The sequence below is a fragment of the Sinocyclocheilus grahami genome, unplaced genomic scaffold, assembly GCF_001515645.1.
Source record: "Sinocyclocheilus grahami isolate Dianchi unplaced genomic scaffold, SAMN03320097.WGS_v1.1 scaffold453.1, whole genome shotgun sequence".
Classification (NCBI taxonomy): domain Eukaryota; kingdom Metazoa; phylum Chordata; class Actinopteri; order Cypriniformes; family Cyprinidae; genus Sinocyclocheilus; species Sinocyclocheilus grahami.
The window spans coordinates 882,009-899,800 of NW_015505632.1; the positions used below are offsets into that span (position 1 = coordinate 882,009).

Consider the following 17,792-nt stretch of genomic DNA (forward strand, 5'->3'; position numbering starts at 1 on the left):
GACACGCCTTGACTGTTTTTTTTGTTTTACTGTCATTTTGTTACTTCACTTGACAACAATGAAGACACCACTTCAGTTTTAAATGTTGATTTGCTCATTTTTGTGGTTGTGATGGAAGAACATCAGAAGACACTTCCACTCCAGGCCGCCAGGAGAAGCACTGCCCGTCAACTTCCGGGATGGAACGACAGAATACTGCGCTCTTCCGGTTTGAACATGTGGAATGGCTGGTTGAACAAATCCCGCATTGCAAAAACGATTTAGAAATCTTTTGAAAACTAGGAAGCAACGGGTTTGCCACCATGGGCAAATTAAACGTCGTTATCTTGAGGTATCTGTCCAGGGAAGATTTTAGAGTCCTCACAGCGGTATGTATCATTTTAAAGAGGTCATATCTGCTTAGTTCAACTTCTTCCAGCTTTATTTTTTATCAACTATATGGCGAGCTACATGCGTATGTGTCTGAATCAAAATAAAGATTCAACCTTTAGTGAAGTTGAGTGTGTATCATGGCATATAATGTAGTTCACGTTCCGTTTATGAAACTTGATCCATTAGCTGTCAGTCCAATTTAAAAGTTCCAGTTATGATTCAGTAGTCGTGTCTTGTTTTATAATCGTCTCTCCGGGATACACAGGTGGAAATGGGCATGAAGAACCACGAGATCGTCCCAGTAAGTCTGATTGCGTCTATTGCCAGTCTCAAACATGGAGGATGCAACAAGGTTTTGCGGGAGCTGGTCAAACACAAGTTACTGGCCTATGAACGCAACAAAAGTAAATGCGTCAGTCTTCATTTTCACTCTGTAGTGTTTTAGAGAATGAGTGCAGCTTTTGACCGCGTTTTCTTTCTGTAGCTGTGCAGGGGTATCGGCTGAATTACGGTGGCTATGATTACCTGGCACTGAAGACGTTTTCTTCCAGGGATGTTGTTTTGTCAGTTGGAAACCAGATGGGAGTCGGCAAAGAGTCAGGTCTGGGTCATTTTGGATTCGAATCGATGTGTTCTCATTAAGAAGTCTGACACGTTTTAAATGAATCTTTTCCCCCTCGACCTTCTGAAATATTTTCACTTATCATAAGGGAAACGTTTCAAGAACTATAAACCCTTTTTCACATTTCAGATATTTACATTGTTGCAAATCCTGAGGGGCAGCAGTTTGCTCTGAAACTTCACAGACTGGGTCGGACGTCCTTCAGGAACTTGAAGAACAAGAGAGATTACCACAAGCACAGACAAAAGATGTCATGGCTCTATCTGTCCCGGCTCTCTGCCATGAAAGAGTTTGCATACATGAAGGTAATATCCAAATATTCCAAGAGGATATTTTCTGGACTCTGTGAACAGAGACACATTGATGTTGTTTTTGGGACAAGCCAGTGTCAAAGTGCGGATTTTCAAGTATTCAAATAATTACGTTTATTGTTGAATCCATGCTTCTAAAAATGTATGTAAAAATACATTTTTGTTACAATCCATTGCATTTATTCATATAGCACTTGGGTATTAATCTTTTGGACTCTGAGGCCTCCCTTTGCCCCCTTTCTATCTAAGCTTATATGTACATCTGGTATGTCTGCTGTAATACAAATAGATCCACTCAAATATAATGTCAGTTTGATGTGGTAAATCTTTATTTTTAATAGACATATTTATATAGTAGTGCTGTCAAACGATGAATCGCATACAAAATAAAAGTTTTTGTTTGCATAATATATGTGTGTTCTGTATATTTATTATGTATATATAAATACACAAAAACAGTATATTGAAAATATTTACATGTCTATTTATATTCATGTAATTTATATGATAAATAAATATATTTAATATGTAAACATTTTTTTTCTGAAATATATACATGCATGTGTGTGTATTTATATATACATAATAAATATACACAACACGCATACATATATTTTATTTTGGATGCTATTAATCACGATGAATTGTTTGACAGCTGCTGTAGTGGGCCCTGGCCCATGTTTAAAAATCACTGATTATAGCAGATGCTTTTATTTAAAGTTCCATAACTTCGACATGGCAATAAAAATAAATAACTACTGCTATTTAAAATCCCCTGTTGTATAATTGCCCCATAACTAATAACCACAAAATCTTGATTCTAAGCATTCTGACTGGAGTCTGTCTGCATGCCATGGCCAACAACTATATAATTCCCTGTTGACCCTTGCAACAGATCTACTACATTGTGCTAGATACAAAACTTCTCTGAAAGAATTTTGAACATAAATGATTGTATATTGATATATTATAAAGTAAAATTTAATCAGAGAAACAGCTAGTTCTTGCACAGGTTAATGTTTGTATGGATTTATTGTAAGAGTGCTTGTTTTTCTACAGGCATTATATGATGGAGGGTTTCCTGTTCCAAAGCCAGTAGACTACAACAGACATGCAGTGGTTATGGAGCTCATTAATGGTTACCCACTGTGAGTTTACCTGCACTTTGCTTAAGATGAACAGACTTTCACACACTGCTTTATTTTCTTGCATTAAATATTTAGTTGTATAGAAAGGTCATTGACAGCTGCCAAACTGTGCAGTGGTGTGCTGTATTAATCTGTCTTCTTGTACAACTCTTTAATTGAAAGGACATAGAAATACCACTTAAGTTTAGTTAATTTTTTTTAAACATGGTGAGTAGTTACGTTGCTGTGTTTTTCATATAGGTGTCAGGTTCGAGAAATTCAAGACCCTGCTGGATTATACAGTGAAATCATGGAGCTGATAGTCAAACTTGCCAATCATGGGCTGATCCATGGTGACTTCAATGAATTTAACCTCATGCTTGATGACAACGACCACGTCACAATGATTGACTTCCCTCAGATGGTCTCCACTTCACATACAAATGCAGAATGGTGACTATCCAACCTCATGTCAAACTGATAATGATAATTATTCAATAATAAACCTTGGCACTAAAATTAAGTTTTAATTGTTCCGCAAAAGGTACTTTGATCGAGATGTCAAGTGTGTTCGAGATTTTTTCATAAAAAGATTCAACTATGAAAGCGAACTCTATCCAACATTCAAAGACATCAGGTAATTTTTCTAATAGCTTGCTTTGTTATAGTCAGACTTCAGATAGTCTAGACTTTAGAGACTTATTTAAGTGACATATTCCTCTATACAGAAGAACCTGCTCGCTTGATGTGGAGAGCTCAGCTAGTGGCTACACCAAGGAGCTGCAGCAGGATGACCGTTTGCTCCACCCTGAAGGTCCAGAGGGTGAAGAACTCAGTGGAGACGAAGAGGATGACATCTCAGAGTCTGCTGACGATACACATCAGGCCGCCTTAGAGGACGTTATCAGTGTAGAGGAGTATAAACAAGCCATGCTTGAGCTCGAAGGGCTAAATATCAGTAAGGATACTCCAACAGAAGAGAACGCCACCGAGGAACTTGAGGGAGCTCAATGTGAAGAGGAGATCCCCTCAGAGGACATTCAGAAAGAAACGGTTTCTGACATTTCCAAAGATTTGGAGGGGGAAGAGGAGAATGAGGTAGAGGATGAGTGTCCTGATTTGGTTGACCTGTCTGCATCCAACCAAGACTTTAGGCCTTTCAGGTAAGAAATCCTTTGTATGTCATTTGGTATGATGTGACTCATGTCTAATATCGTAACTTGCTTGCATGTACCCAACCTTTTCATAATGCTATAAAGCTACTGTTCATAAATCTTATGAGGAATAGTCCACCCAAAAATGAAAATTGTTCTCATTCACTCAATCCAATGAGGTTTGTTCTTAGACCTGTCATGATAACTTTTTGTTGTGCGATATATTGCCCCAGAAATAGTTGTGATTAGCAATTTTATTGTCATTTTAAGACTATTTTATGCATAATCATAATGTAACAGCATAATAATGAAAGAAGGCCTACGCACTTTCAAATGATAAACTTTTAATTCTTATATTTAGATAATGGAAATTAAGTATCAAAATATTAGATACCTTAAACTTGAATAAATAGTAAATAAACATTTTCTAACAAAGTGCAAAGTAACAAGTAGACAAAAGAAAAATGCACTTGTATGGAGATTTTTCCCTGACCTTCTTTTCTCTATAAATTAAGGGTGCACACCTCATGACTACACCACGTTAAGTACGAGAAGTTGCAAAAGACACGGGTGCAAAAAACATGGTGACATTAAGTTTTATGTAAATATAATAGGCAATATATTGCGTCACAAAAAATGATTGAGGTCATGTACATGTATTGTGTGATAAGTCGATATATTGATTATTGCGGCAGGCCTATTTGTTCTTGCACGTCAAGCAAGTACAGTTGAGCTTCTGTTTGCCATATTTGATTTGCTATGATCATTGTGTGTTTATCAATGTTTAAAATGTGAATAAATGGCTAAAGTAAAGCTGTTCATCATTTAAACATGACTGCGTATTCCTCAAAAGATTAAACTGCTTGATTCATATGTATTACATTTCCACTGTCTATATGCACTTTTTGAAGCTTGAAAATTTAAGTTGGGTGGACTTAGTGGATGGGCATAAAGCATGAGAGAATATTAAAAAAAATATTAGTGTAAAAATGTTTTAATATTATGTTCTGATGATGAACAAAATTTGTTAAGTGTTTGTAATGATATGATGGTGAGTAAATGATGACAGAATAAACAGAAAAGCCTAATTTAAGTCGATGTCCGAACTGATTGCACTATATTATATGTATAATCGTCTTCTTAAATTCATTTTAAACCTCTTAAATCAATATTTTTTTTTTTCTCAAAGTTTTTAAATTCCTTGTTTTATTGTTGTGATTATTGTTTTTATTTTATTTTATGTAAAGCACTTTGAATTACCATTGTGTATGAAATGTGCAATACAAATAAACTTGCCTTGCCTTGCCTATTCTTCATGCTGACACAACCAGTTATATTTTGGTATATTTGGTTTGAGAGCTGCACTGGAAACAAAGGTTGTCCAGGATTTATGAACTGAAATTATTATTTTGTCCTTTTTGATGCATGACAGCCTGTGTTTGCTGTGATCTTGATGAATGTTAATTGTCATATAAAAAAACCTTTTCTTACATTTAATGATGTGATGCATGTGATCCCACAGAGACCAAGTGAGTCTTGAGAATGAGCACAGGAGGAGAACAACCAGTGAGATGAGCATTGGAAGTGTTGGCAGTTGTTCTACTATACCACCAGTGAGTACAACCCTTCAATATATTAATTATAGGTTTAAAAGTTTACCCCTGCTTTCGGGGGCCGATAACCTCATGGGCAGTGATCCCGTCCCCCTCTCTCACCCACTTTGTTTCCTGTCCTCTCTACACTGTCGTATCAAATTAAAGGGGTCCTATTGTGCTTTTTTACTTTTTGAATTTTAGTCAGTGTGTAGTGTGTATGTTTGGGCATAAAAAGATCTACAAAGTTACAAATCTCAAAGTCCACTCCAAAGGGAGATATTTCGTAAAAAAAAAAAAAAAATCCCTTTTCAAGAACTACAACGAACGGCTCGTTTGGACTACAGCGTTGTTTTCCGGGTTTTGTGATGTCACAAAGCGGCCCATTAGAATATAATAAAAATAATTCCCGCCTACAAAAATTTGAATGGTTGGGGGGTGGGGAGGGGCGAGGTCGTGGTTAGAACGCTTGGTTGAGTGAGTGCATCAGACGAGACGACGAAGAAGTGCTGCTGTAGCGTCAAGTTTTCGCCATGTCAAAGAAACGCTGTTTTTTTTCACCCTTGTGCCTTTAAAATTTCCTTGCAGCATGTGTTTTCTACCTTGCTTGGCATTTTAATGCAGTTATTACACATGCACTTGAATAATTATGTATGTAAATATGTATGTTACAGTTATGAAAATGTTTTTATAAACTGCTCGAGGTCGTGGTTAGAACGCTTGGTTGAGTGAGTGCATCAGACGAGACGACAAAGAAGTGCTGCTGTAGCGTCAAGTTTTCGCCATGTCAAAGAAACGCTGTTTTTTTTCACCCCTGTGCCTTTAAAATTTCCTTGCAGCATGTGTTTTCTACCTTGCTTGGCATTTTAATGCAGTTATTACACATGCACTTGAATAATTATGTATGTAAATATGTATGTTACAGTTATGAAAATGTTTTTATAAACTGCTGACAGTACAACAATACTGGACAATGATGTAATCTGCAGAAGACGAGACGACAAAGAAGTGCTGCTGTAGCGTCAAGTTTTCGCCATGTCAAAGAAACGCTGTTTTTTTTCACCCCTGTGCCTTTAAAATTTCCTTGCAGCATGTGTTTTCTACCTTGCTTGGCATTTTAATGCAGTTATTACACATGCACTTGAATAATTATGTATGTAAATATGTATGTTACAGTTATGAAAATGTTTTTATAAACTGCTGACAGTACAATACTGGACAATGATGTAATCTGCAGAATTTACACTTAAGTTATGTGACTATGGTATAAATAAATTAAACGGTTTCATTGCAATTCATGTTAGAATTAAAGAACAATAAACATAATACATATTACCGTTGCACTTATCTGTACATAGTAAATGCAGTTATTTTTAAGCGGTTGTTGACATCGTATCTAAAACGTGATTTAGACACACAAAAAAACACTCTAATATGCCTTGCAATATCCGTGCGTGCAAAGGTTCTGCGCGATCCGCTTGTTCAATATTCTCTGGGTCTGAATCCGGCTCAAATTTATAAGGCAATATTGACTCCATCCTTAACTATACTGGAGCAAACGGAACTTGCTACTTTGGCAAGGGGCGTGGCAGTACTGAAACACCGTCTAAGCTGTTCGCCAATCACAACGCACTGGGACAGCTAACCAATCACAACACATTTAGTTTTTCGGAAGGCGGGCCTTCATCAAACCCAGAACTAATCGAGCCGTTTGTGCCAGGCTGGGGAGAAAGGTATTGTAATAATGTAAATTATGTGAAAAATAATGCGTTTTTTTGAACCACCAAGCATGAGAGCATGTTCTAGTACACCCCCAAAACAAATTCAAGACATTGTAAAAGAGCATAATAGGACCCCTTTAAAATGGCAAAACTAAAAAAAATTAACCCTGCTGTCACAAAATCATAATGAAACTAATCCCTTTGGTTTGCATATATAAATAGGAAAAAATAAACGTAATTTTGCTTTCCTGATGCAAGTTTTGAGATGGATGTTGTTGCATTAAAATGAAGTGTTGGATGTCCCCCAATGCAGGAGGTCATCAGGCAGAAAGTGAAGAGACAGCTCACAAAACAGCAGAAGGCTGCTCAGAGAAGACGTCTACAGAAAGGTGAAGCCAACCTGGTGACCAAGGAGAGGAGAGAAAATCAGAACAACATCAAGAGCAGTTTGGAGACCGCTTACTTCTGGGGCTGAGGATGGCCCTGAAATCTTTTGATGATGTGACTTTAGGACTTCTAACATTTTTCAGAGTTCTGTATCTATGGAATTAATAAAAATAAAAAAATCCTTAATCCCTGCGAGAATCCTTGTCTTTAGCATTATTTATGGTTTGACCTGGTTTATTTAAAATAATAGAGAATTGTAGTCAATTATGCATTGCATAGTATTTTCACCAAAAACAAAATGGCTTTAAGCCAGTATAGTTTTATCTTATCTTTAGACATCATAAAGATAATATGGGGTGCTGTGTGTACATTAATGAGGAAAAAAATTTACTTAAATGATTTTAGCAAATGGCTGCAATATAACAAAGAGTGAAAAATTTAAGGGGGTCTGAATACTTTCCGTACCCACTGTATGTGTGAATATATGCAAATATACAGTGGTGGCCAAAATTATTAGAACATATTAGTATTAGACAGTATTTTCACCAGCTTAAAAATGTTTTTAAAGGGTTAGTTCACCCAAAAATGAAAATTAGGCTGTATTTTACTGTATTACCCCCGAGGCATCCTAGGTGTATATGACTTTCTTCTTTCAGATGAATCCAGTCAGAGTTATATTAAAAATTGTCCTGGCTATTCCAAGCTCTATCATTACAGTCAGCAGGTGTTGCAGTGCTTCAGTCTAAAAGAAGTGAAATAAAAAGCATCCATCCATTAAACAAAAGTGTTAACAAAGACCTCCTGTAGCGAATCGATGCGTTTTTGTAAGAAAATATCCATATTCAAAACGTAATAATCACTTTAATGTAGCTTGTGCCAACAGTTGTACACAGAAGCAGTTCCGGACTGATGATGTATGAGGTCAGCGTTGCGCATGCGCCGGTGAGTCTCGTGAAAACCAACGTTTGTTAACAGGAGCAAAGGAAGCAAAGTTTCCTTACTTTAGCAAAGGAAAAACAGGTCTCCTCTTGGCTTATATCGAAATCTTCCGACATTCTTCTTTACAAATCCTCGTTTTGTACTTCTAATAAGTGACCATTGTTTTGTTTTGATCTATCCGCTGCATTGGTCACTTCTGAGCGGCACATGCGCAACGTCGACCCCATACGTCATCCGCCCAGAACTGCTTCCGTGTACAACAGTGAGCGCAAGCTATCTTAAATTGATTATTACGTTTTAAATAAGCGCATTTTTAAAAACGCATAGATTCGTTACAAGAGGCCTTTGTTCACCCCCCGGAGCCGTGAGACACTTTTTTTTTAATGGATTGGTGCATTTTATTTAACTTCTTTTGGGCTGAAGCACTGCAACACCCGCTGACTGTAATGATAGAGCTTGGAATAGCCAGGACAATTTCTTAATATAACTCAGACTGGATTCGTCTGAAAGAAGAAAGTCATATACACCTAGGATGCCTCGGGGGTGAGTAAAACACAACGTCATTTTCATTTTTGGGTGAACTAACCCTTTAAGTCAGTTATTTCTGTCTTTTGCTGTAGTGTGTCAGAAGGAAATATCACTTTACATTTCCAAACATTAATTTTGCCATTAATTGTAATAATCCTGTGAGATTTTTGCCTGACTACAGCCAGTGCTCCACACAGAGATCTGATCTCTTCATCATCCAATCTGTCTGGAATGACATGAAGAAACAGAACAAACTGAGACAGACTAAATCCAGAAGAACTGTGGCAACGTCTCCAAGATGCTTCAAGATACCTACTTGTAAAGCTACAGTACTGTTAAAAGTTTTAGGCACTTGTGTAAAAATGATGTAAAATGAGAATGCTGTCAAAAATAATGTAATAGGTTTTATTTATCAATAACCTCTATTAACTAAATCATATCAACTTTTGATGTTATATTTGCTTAGTCCAGAAGAATACATTTATTTGACCCTTGCAAGCTAGCATGGTATTGTTATTAATGTAACATTGTATTAAATGTTATTATTAAATCACAAAAAAATATTTCCTCAAATGTTGAAGTTTTCAGAATCTGCCGTTTCTTAATGAAACTACTTAAAATCACAAATCTACGAGTAGCACTGTAAAATGTTGTATCTAGTTTTGCACAGTGCCACAATATGTCTTCGCGTTTTGTCGCTTCCTGCACGCCATTGAAGGGTGGATGGACACGTGACTTGTATTGCGATAGCGTCCAGGAACAAAACAAACCCTCAAGAAATGACAGCTCCGCTAAAGCTTTATGACTGACTGACAGCTGCTGTTTAAAATACTAATATCACATAATATCATTTAGGTGAGTTATACTAATCTTCCTTTCACACGGGGTGAATTTGAGATGATTTTGTTGTGTTTTGGAGAGCGAATCACCAATGTTAGCAGGGGTTTTGTTGCTGTCAGTAGACTTCATTTGTTTACATGCTGATATGGATGGTGGAAGCTCTTACCTCCATAGATATGTTTATGTATACATATCTATGCTTACCTCAAGAATTTCCGCTGTGTGTTGTACCTTTTTGGTTTTGTTTTCTGTAGCCATATAAAGGTTTTTGTTTTATGTGATAATTTACTCATCCCCATGTTGTTACAAACCCATGTGACTTTCTTGAGTGAAACACCAAAGACACATATCTATCTATCTACCTGTCTGTCTGTCTGTCTGTCTATCTTACGTGATTGTAGTGCCATAGAAAGTTGTTACAAATCCATATGACATTCTTAAGTGAAACACAAAAAGGGATGTTGCTGAATGTTGAGCAGTGAAAGTCTTAGTTACCTTTCACTTTCATTGCATCTTCTTTCCATATGAACGTGAAAAGTAACTGAGACTGTTATTCTGCAAAGCATCTCATTTTGTGTTTCACAGCAGAAACTGTTCCATTAATGGCATCTATCCTTTAAAGCTTCAAGACTTGTGTGTTCCAGGGTTCTGTGTGGATCTAGAGAAATGGAGTAATTTTATAACAATAATGTGGATACTTATTTGGAGATGGAGGCTGTGAGACCCAAAAAGTCAAAGTCCAAATCCAGTGGGAAGCCACAGGTAAAACTCACCCATATACTTCTTTTACAACACTTTAAATTTGAGAGTTTAGATCTTGTTTTCATTAAATATGCAAATTTCTCATAATCCTGAATAAAGTTGTGCTTCATTAACAGGTCAAAAAGGAAAGACAGGCAGAAAGTGTTAGACAGCCTTCAGGACCTTCAACAGCAGTTAATGAGCCAGCGCCAGCTTCTGAGTTCACTGATGTTCCCCTTAGCCTTTCTCATGTGCCTCCAGCTCCTGATCTGAAACCACCCGCCACTCAGACCTCACTAGACCATAATGACAAAGCTGAAAAGAATCAAGACCAGGTTCTCTTGTCAGACACGACTGAAATAGTGAAGAAACCATCTTGCAATGAAGAGCATAAAATGCCATCACAAGACACGGCACCTCGGGTGGACCAAGCTTTGGCACCCGTTCAGTCCTGTCAAAGTGATCCCAAACCTCTTAGTGCTAAACTAAAGCCAGTCCCTTCTATATATCCATCTATCCCAGCTTCCTGCTCTGAGCCTCGGCTTTCAGAGGACTCGTACTCTATCATCTATGGACTGTTAAATGCTTCTTGTATGACAGTGGCCTCTGAGGGACAAGTAGCTCCAGCTGTTCTTGCTCTGGCTAACCAGGAGTCCTCCCCGCCCAGCTTGGTCCCTGTGGAGGTCGCTGACGTGGCGAGACCCAGGGAGAGGCTTTACCCAGAGCTGCCCAGGACCTGCCAGTCTGTGAAGCCCTTCACTAGCGAGCAGCTACGTACGTGGGAGCCCGGTTCCTGGTTGGAAAATGTGGAGATTCATGAAGCGGAGTTCCAGAGTCTGTCCCACCAAGAAGGACATGAGCTGTATGAGCTGCTGCTGAGCTACTGGAGGTGCCGTAAGCAACTGACACAGGCCCAGACCGAACTGCAGGCTGCTAATTCAGACTGCAAAAATGTGCAGAATCGCCTGTGGAGCTTCAAGGATGAAAGTCTTTCATTGCAGGTTTGTCATACCTGTGTATCTGTCTCTGTCTTTCTGTTCTTTTTTGGCTTTGTCAGTTATGCTTTTTTATCTGTGCTTTTATCTGTGTTTTATCTGTTGCCCTTGCTTTCAATCTGTCAGTCTGTCTTCATATAATTCTATCTATTTTTATTTATTTTCTTCTATCTATCTATCTATCTATCTATCTATCTATCTATCTATCTATCTATCTATCTATCTATCTATCTATCTATCTATCTATCTATCTATCTATCTATCTACCTACCTACCTACCTACCTACCTATAAACTTTCAGATGTCAAGACATCCCCGTCTGTTTGTCATTCAGTCTATAGTTCTGTCTGTGTGACTGTGTCTGTCTGTCTATCATTTTATATATAAACAGTTGAGGTCAGAATCTGCTAGATGTTAAATATTTTACCAAAATAAGAGGGATCATACAAAATGCATGTTATTTTTTATTTAGTACTGACCTGAATAAGATATTTCACATAAAAGATTTTTACATATAATCCACAAGAGAAAATAATAGTTGAATTTTTAAAAATGACCCCGTTCAAAAGGTTACATCCTCTTGATTCTTAATACTGTGTTTTTTCCTGAATGATCCACAGTGGGGGTTTGTTTTTTTTGTTTTTTTGTGATAGTTGTTCATGAGTCCCTTGTTTGTCCCGAACAGTTCAACTGCCTGCTGTTCTTCAAAAAAATCCTTCAGGTCCCACAAATTCTTTGGTTTTCCAGTGTATTTGTGTATTTGAACCCTTTCCATCAATGACTATGATTTTGAGATCCATCTTTTCACACTGAGGAACGGGGTCATTTTTATAAATTAAACTATTATTTTCTATTGTGGACTATATGTAAACATCTTTTATGTGAAATATCTTATTCAGGTCAGTATTAAATAAACAATAAGATACATTTTGTATGATCCCTCTTATTTTGGTAAAATAATTAACATTTTGCAGATTTTGCAACTTTTGACCTCAGCTGTAGTTCTATTGAAGCCTATAAACTGTAAAATGTCAAGACAGTCTTTTAAACAATGTTTAAAAATAACTTTGCTTCTTTCTTCAGTAGTTAAAGCAATATGAATTTCTTTGAATATCAGTTTATTTGATTTCTGCTTGACTTCAAATTTGATTTAAGATTCTGCATCCTGTTTGCTACCTCAGTTCTCATTCAATAAAATTTCAGAAACTGATGAATAATGCACAACCCTGATCAGCTGTGTGTTTTTTTTTTTGTTGTTTGTTTGTTTTTGCTGACTTTTAGTAGCGTGATCTCTAGTCTACAATGTTTAAAAATAACTTTGCTTCTTTCTTCAGTAGTTAAAGCAATATGAATTTCTTTGAATATCAGTTTATTTGATTTCTGCTTGACTTCAAATTTGATTTAAGATTCTGCATCCTGTTTGCTACCTCAGTTCTCATTCAATAAAATTTCAGAAACTGATGAATAATGCACAACCCTGATCAGCTGTGTGTTTTTTGTTTGTTTTTGCTGACTTTTAGTAGCGTGATCTCTAGTCGAATAAAGTTTTATAGTACTGTATACCCAGCTGTCACACCATGCCTTTACCATAAAAATGCATTGCATTGGTCTATTTTACTCATCACAAACACACCTGTTTGCTTTACAGGGTGTATGTGCGGACCAGACCAAGGTGTTTGGCTACCACTGCTACCAGCAGGTGACAATGAACGAGGCTGCATTAACTGAGCTGAAGCATCTGTTTTCTGCAAAAACAGAAATTCTCCATCAGACAGTGGCCCTGCACTCATACACCTTCATCTTGTCCCGTCTACAAGTGGAGTCTTATCTCTACCGCTTGCTCAGCAGTAACCCCACCACCAAGAGTGTGGCTGTGCAAGATACAAGCACAGGCAAGTTCAAACTGATGAGTCTAGACCAGTGATGGGCAAACTTGGCCCTTCCAGGCCACTTTCCTGCAAAGATAAAACATAAATAATTGGTTAGTTTACACTGTTGCTAATGAGTACAATGACTGTCAGAAATACTTTCATATATTACACTGGTTGTTTGGTCTGACAAAACACCAAACTCTGGCAAATGTAAAAAAAAAAAAAAAATTTGGAGGAAAATTAAATGAATAAATAATGAAGCATATAAAATTCAATACTCATTGGATTTTGCTTGTTCTGTGTTTGTGTATGGTTCAGTAAGACTGGACCAAAACTGATAACTGTATTACTTTTGTGTTATTTTGTCTGGTCATACTGATCATTGAAAACGGATAGGATTACTGCTAAAAGTAATTATATTGTGTAATTTTGAATGTCATGCTGTCTATTGATTTTTGTGTGTTTTGTATTGAATTTCTCAGTGAGTCCAAAGTCTCAGCCCTCTTCTTTGCAACCGCTAAAGGAGAGCATCAGTGTGCTGTTCATCTTCACCCGACGGGTCCTTGATGATTCTCAGTTTCAGGCTGACATACATCTGTGGCTTCAGAGGCTGGTAAAGACACCCAATAACCAGCTAATGAATGGAGACATTGCCATTTTAAAGATAACATGAGCTCAAGATATAAGAAAATATGAATTCATTATTTTTTTCTATTTTTAATATATAAAAATAGAAAACAGCTATTTTAAAATGTATTAATATTTCACAATAGTAGTGTTTTTACTGTATTTTCGATCAAATGAATAAACATGGCCTTAGTTAAGCATAAGAGACTTTCAAAAACAAAAAAATTGTACTTTTGAACAACAGTGCATTTGTAAGATTTCATTTATATTAAATATTAGTAGCTGTAAATAGCTTGGAAATATTGTAAATATTCTATTCTGATGTTCTTTAATTTATTTAATGCAAGCTAAGTTTGCAATATTAATACATTACTATAGAGATAAAAGGAGCTAGTTTAAAAGATCTGCTTTTCTCCATCCAGGTGTCTGTGCTGCATCAGGTCGGTTCTACAGGAGATCATCTGTTCATCCTAAATCACCTGCTCTGCTGCCCGGCAGGTGTTGGGAAATGGGCTGTGCCATTCCTACAGGTACTGAAGCAGTGCCTTGATATGTGACTCACATGAGCTGAAACAATAGTAAATCTTAACAGGGAAATGTAAAAATATATGTTTAAAAAATCTCAGATATCTGCTTGTCTTATAATAGTCATTGACTCTGCTTTTCTTCCATAGATCAAAGTATTGGATAACCCATCTGGAGTGTATCATTTCATGCAGGCCCTGGCTATCCTCATGTCTCCAGCGAGGTAAAGATTAGCTTTACTGGAAACTGAGCTCATGATTCATTGAATTTTGTCCTTTATTATTATCTGTATAATTGTTTAAATTATCACAATTGGGTCTAACTTGAAAAGCTATCGCTTGGGTTAAAACCGGTTATAACTAAAAGCACGAACTGGAGACAATGACATTTTGGCTTTCATTCAATATGGAGTTGTGTGTGTGACATGCAGGCATCGTGCAGACTTCCTGGGACACATGAAGCCCAGTGACGCGAAGGGCAACAACAGTCTTACAGGGCCTGCATCTGGTAACTGGACTCTAGTGGATGAGGGGGGAGAGGAGGTGAGAGCTATTCAGATTAAATCATGAAAATGAAAAACAGAAGCATTTAAAAAAAAAATTCTAATGGCCTCAGACCTCAATGCAAGAATCAGTTATATTATTGCATTAACTTCTATTTAGACTTCACAGCCTGCTTTTTTGAAGCATTGTTATCTTTTAGGTTTGACTTGTGACTTCTGTCAAACCGAAAGTGTCAGTATTTTGTGTCTTATGTAACCACCAACAAAACCTTTGTTGTGGTTGTTATGACTGTACACCATACTCCCATGTGAATGCCTACTGTAACACTCTTGTGAACTTTCTCAGGATGAAGACCCAGAAACAAGCTGGATGCTGCTGTCTGAAGATGATCTGGTTTCTCTGTTCTCTCAGTTTCCCTTTGATGAGCTCTTCAAACAGTTACTGGGTATCTGCTCTAAAGGTGAGACTGTCATTATGATCCATAAATGAGCTGAGACAGCCATGCAGTGTTCAGTGTACATCTGGTTCTTTTTATTTACTGGTCAGTACAGTAGATTGTATAGTATTCACCTGTTATTAAAGGGATAGTTCACCCAGAGAGGCAAGTTCTGTCATCATTTACTCACCCTTGTGCGACATGTACTGGCCATTTTTTTCTATATAAGAAAGTGAATGGGCATCCTAAATGGAAAAAAAGCTTAAAAAGCCATTTCCCCTAAGACTTAGAAATCCTTAGAACAGTTATTTGTATATTAAAATTGACATTTTATACTGTTTCTAATTAGTTGACTTGTTAAATGTCACTCTTACCAAAATAGGCGACTATCAGCCTCAAGCCACCACCAGTCAAAAGATGATGAAGATATTTGCATTTGCTTCTTCACTGGTCGAACTGCTTGCTGTCGGTTTGCAGACTTACAACAGAGCACGTTATCGCCAATTTGTGAAGAGAATTGGTTACATGATCAGGTTTGTAAGCTTATTAAGCTTATTAATTTAAATCTTTTTCATACAATAAAATATCCATCTTAAGTAATCCTGACAAACTACAGATGTTATGAATGTATTTTTTTTTTTTACATTACTAGAAGCATTTCGGTAGGGTTTCAGCCATATTTAACTGACCAATAATTTAGACCTTTGAGTGTTTTTTCTCTCCTTATTCTAGGATGACGCTCTCTTATGTTAGTGACCACTGGGCGCAGTACATCAGCCTGACAGGTGTGAGCAGAACCACAATGCAGGAGCAGTCATTTTCAATGGAGAAGCTGCAGGTGGAGTTTGACCATCTCTTCCTGAGAGCAGTGCTTCATGTGCTCAAGGCCAAGAGGTATAGAGTAATTCCAAAGCTGGGGCCTATTATGGCGCTTTTCCTCTGCATGGTAAGGCACGGTTCACTTTTTTTTTATTTTATGGGATTACATTTCTGCCAAAGAAAAAAGTATTTTGAGCGCACGAAAATCAATTTTGCATTTAAAATAAGTTTTTGGATATGTGCAATGTTTCACTAGCTTGCTCACCTGATGCCTGCCCTCAGTGCTCTCTAAATACAAATAGCTTGCGTGCTCAACACAACCCAGCATTACAATATGCCATAATTCCAGCCAATCAGAGACAAGGCTGCTAAATTCTGATTGGCTGCCTTGACAACCACTCACAACATTCCTTGCATTACCTCGACAGCAGAAGAGGAAAAATACAGTGCGTGCATAATTATTATGCAAGTTCATATTCTGATCATATTTTTTTCCAAGCACATTTTGCCAATTCCAAACAACACCAATCTTAATAACCACTATTAATCTGGTATTTAATCACTTATAATCTATATATTATTGTTGATGAAGGCTGGAAGTGAAAAACGCCTTATATTCAGGTGTGCATAATTAAGCAGGTTATCTTCTAAGCAGGTCATCTTCTACAGATAAAATCTCAAGATGGACTAAAAATTAACTCCCAAAACTTACTGCCAGATTCTGGAAGATAAATTCTTCAAATAGGGGTACAAGAAGATGTGGTGCTGGTCCTTCAAAAGTCACTCTCAACTTATCTGTCTATAAAGCCTATATATATGAGCCAAAAACACGTGGAGAAGAAAAGATGCATGTTAACTGCAAAAGAATTAGGAAGTAATGTGAAGAATTGGGTGTGAAATACCTATATATATATATGTGTGTATGTGTGTGTGTATATATATATATATACATACAGTGTGTGTGTGTGTTTGTATGTGTGTGTTTGTATGTATGTGTGTGTGTATATATACTGTACATATATATACATACACACGCACACATATATACATACATACATAAACACCTATATACATACACACACATACATACATATATACACACACATATACAGTGGGTACGGAAAGTATTCAGACCCCCTTAAATTTTTCAGTCTTTGTTATATTACAGCCATTTGCTAAAATCATTTAAGTTAATTTTTTTTCCTCATTAATGTACACACAACACCCCATATTGACAGAAAAACACAGAATTGTTGACATTTTTGCAGATTTATTAAAAAAGAAAAACTGAAATATCACATGGTCCTAAGTATTCAGACCCTTTGCTGTGACACTCAAATATTTAACTCAGGTGCTGTCCATTTCTTCTGATCATCCTTGAGATGATTCTACACCTTCATTTGAGTCCAGCTGTATTTGATTATACTGATTGGACTTGATTAGGAAACCCACACCCCTGTCTATATAAGACCTTACAGCTCACAGTCCATGTCAGAGCAAATGAGAATCATGAAGTCAAAGGAACTGCCTGAAGAGCTCAGAGACAGAATTGTGGCAAGGCACAGAACTGGCCAAGGTTACAAAAAAATTTCTGCTGCACTTAAGGTTCCCAAGAGCACAGTGGCCTCCATAATCCTTAAATGGAAGACATTTGGGACCACCAGAACCCTTCCTAGAGCTGG

At 37.0% G+C, this 17,792-nt stretch overlaps 2 protein-coding genes across 2 annotated transcripts in view; both read left to right on the forward strand.

The window, feature by feature from the left end:
* Window positions 1-144: 144 nt before the first annotated feature.
* Window positions 145-7,481, forward strand: riok2 (RIO kinase 2 (yeast)). The gene is made up of 10 exons (XM_016234507.1): window positions 145-368; window positions 638-776; window positions 857-973; window positions 1,124-1,299; window positions 2,365-2,453; window positions 2,694-2,885; window positions 2,977-3,069; window positions 3,161-3,595; window positions 5,109-5,199; window positions 7,213-7,481. The coding sequence occupies exons 1-10, from the start codon at window positions 303-305 to the stop codon at window positions 7,372-7,374; spliced, it is 1,560 nt and encodes a 519-aa protein (XP_016089993.1). The 5' UTR covers window positions 145-302; the 3' UTR covers window positions 7,375-7,481.
* Window positions 7,482-10,219: 2,738 nt separating this feature from the next.
* LOC107552543 (ectopic P granules protein 5 homolog) overlaps window positions 10,220-17,792 on the forward strand; it is a 12,868-nt gene continuing 5,295 nt past the window's right edge. Inside the window, exons 1-10 of the mRNA XM_016234442.1 lie at window positions 10,220-10,355; window positions 10,472-11,335; window positions 12,978-13,221; window positions 13,683-13,813; window positions 14,250-14,357; window positions 14,502-14,575; window positions 14,783-14,894; window positions 15,201-15,315; window positions 15,674-15,824; window positions 16,024-16,185. Of these exons, the coding sequence (XP_016089928.1) occupies window positions 10,302-10,355; window positions 10,472-11,335; window positions 12,978-13,221; window positions 13,683-13,813; window positions 14,250-14,357; window positions 14,502-14,575; window positions 14,783-14,894; window positions 15,201-15,315; window positions 15,674-15,824; window positions 16,024-16,185 (2,015 nt within the window). The 5' untranslated portion in view covers window positions 10,220-10,301. The remainder of the gene's footprint in view (window positions 10,356-10,471; window positions 11,336-12,977; window positions 13,222-13,682; window positions 13,814-14,249; window positions 14,358-14,501; window positions 14,576-14,782; window positions 14,895-15,200; window positions 15,316-15,673; window positions 15,825-16,023; window positions 16,186-17,792) is intronic.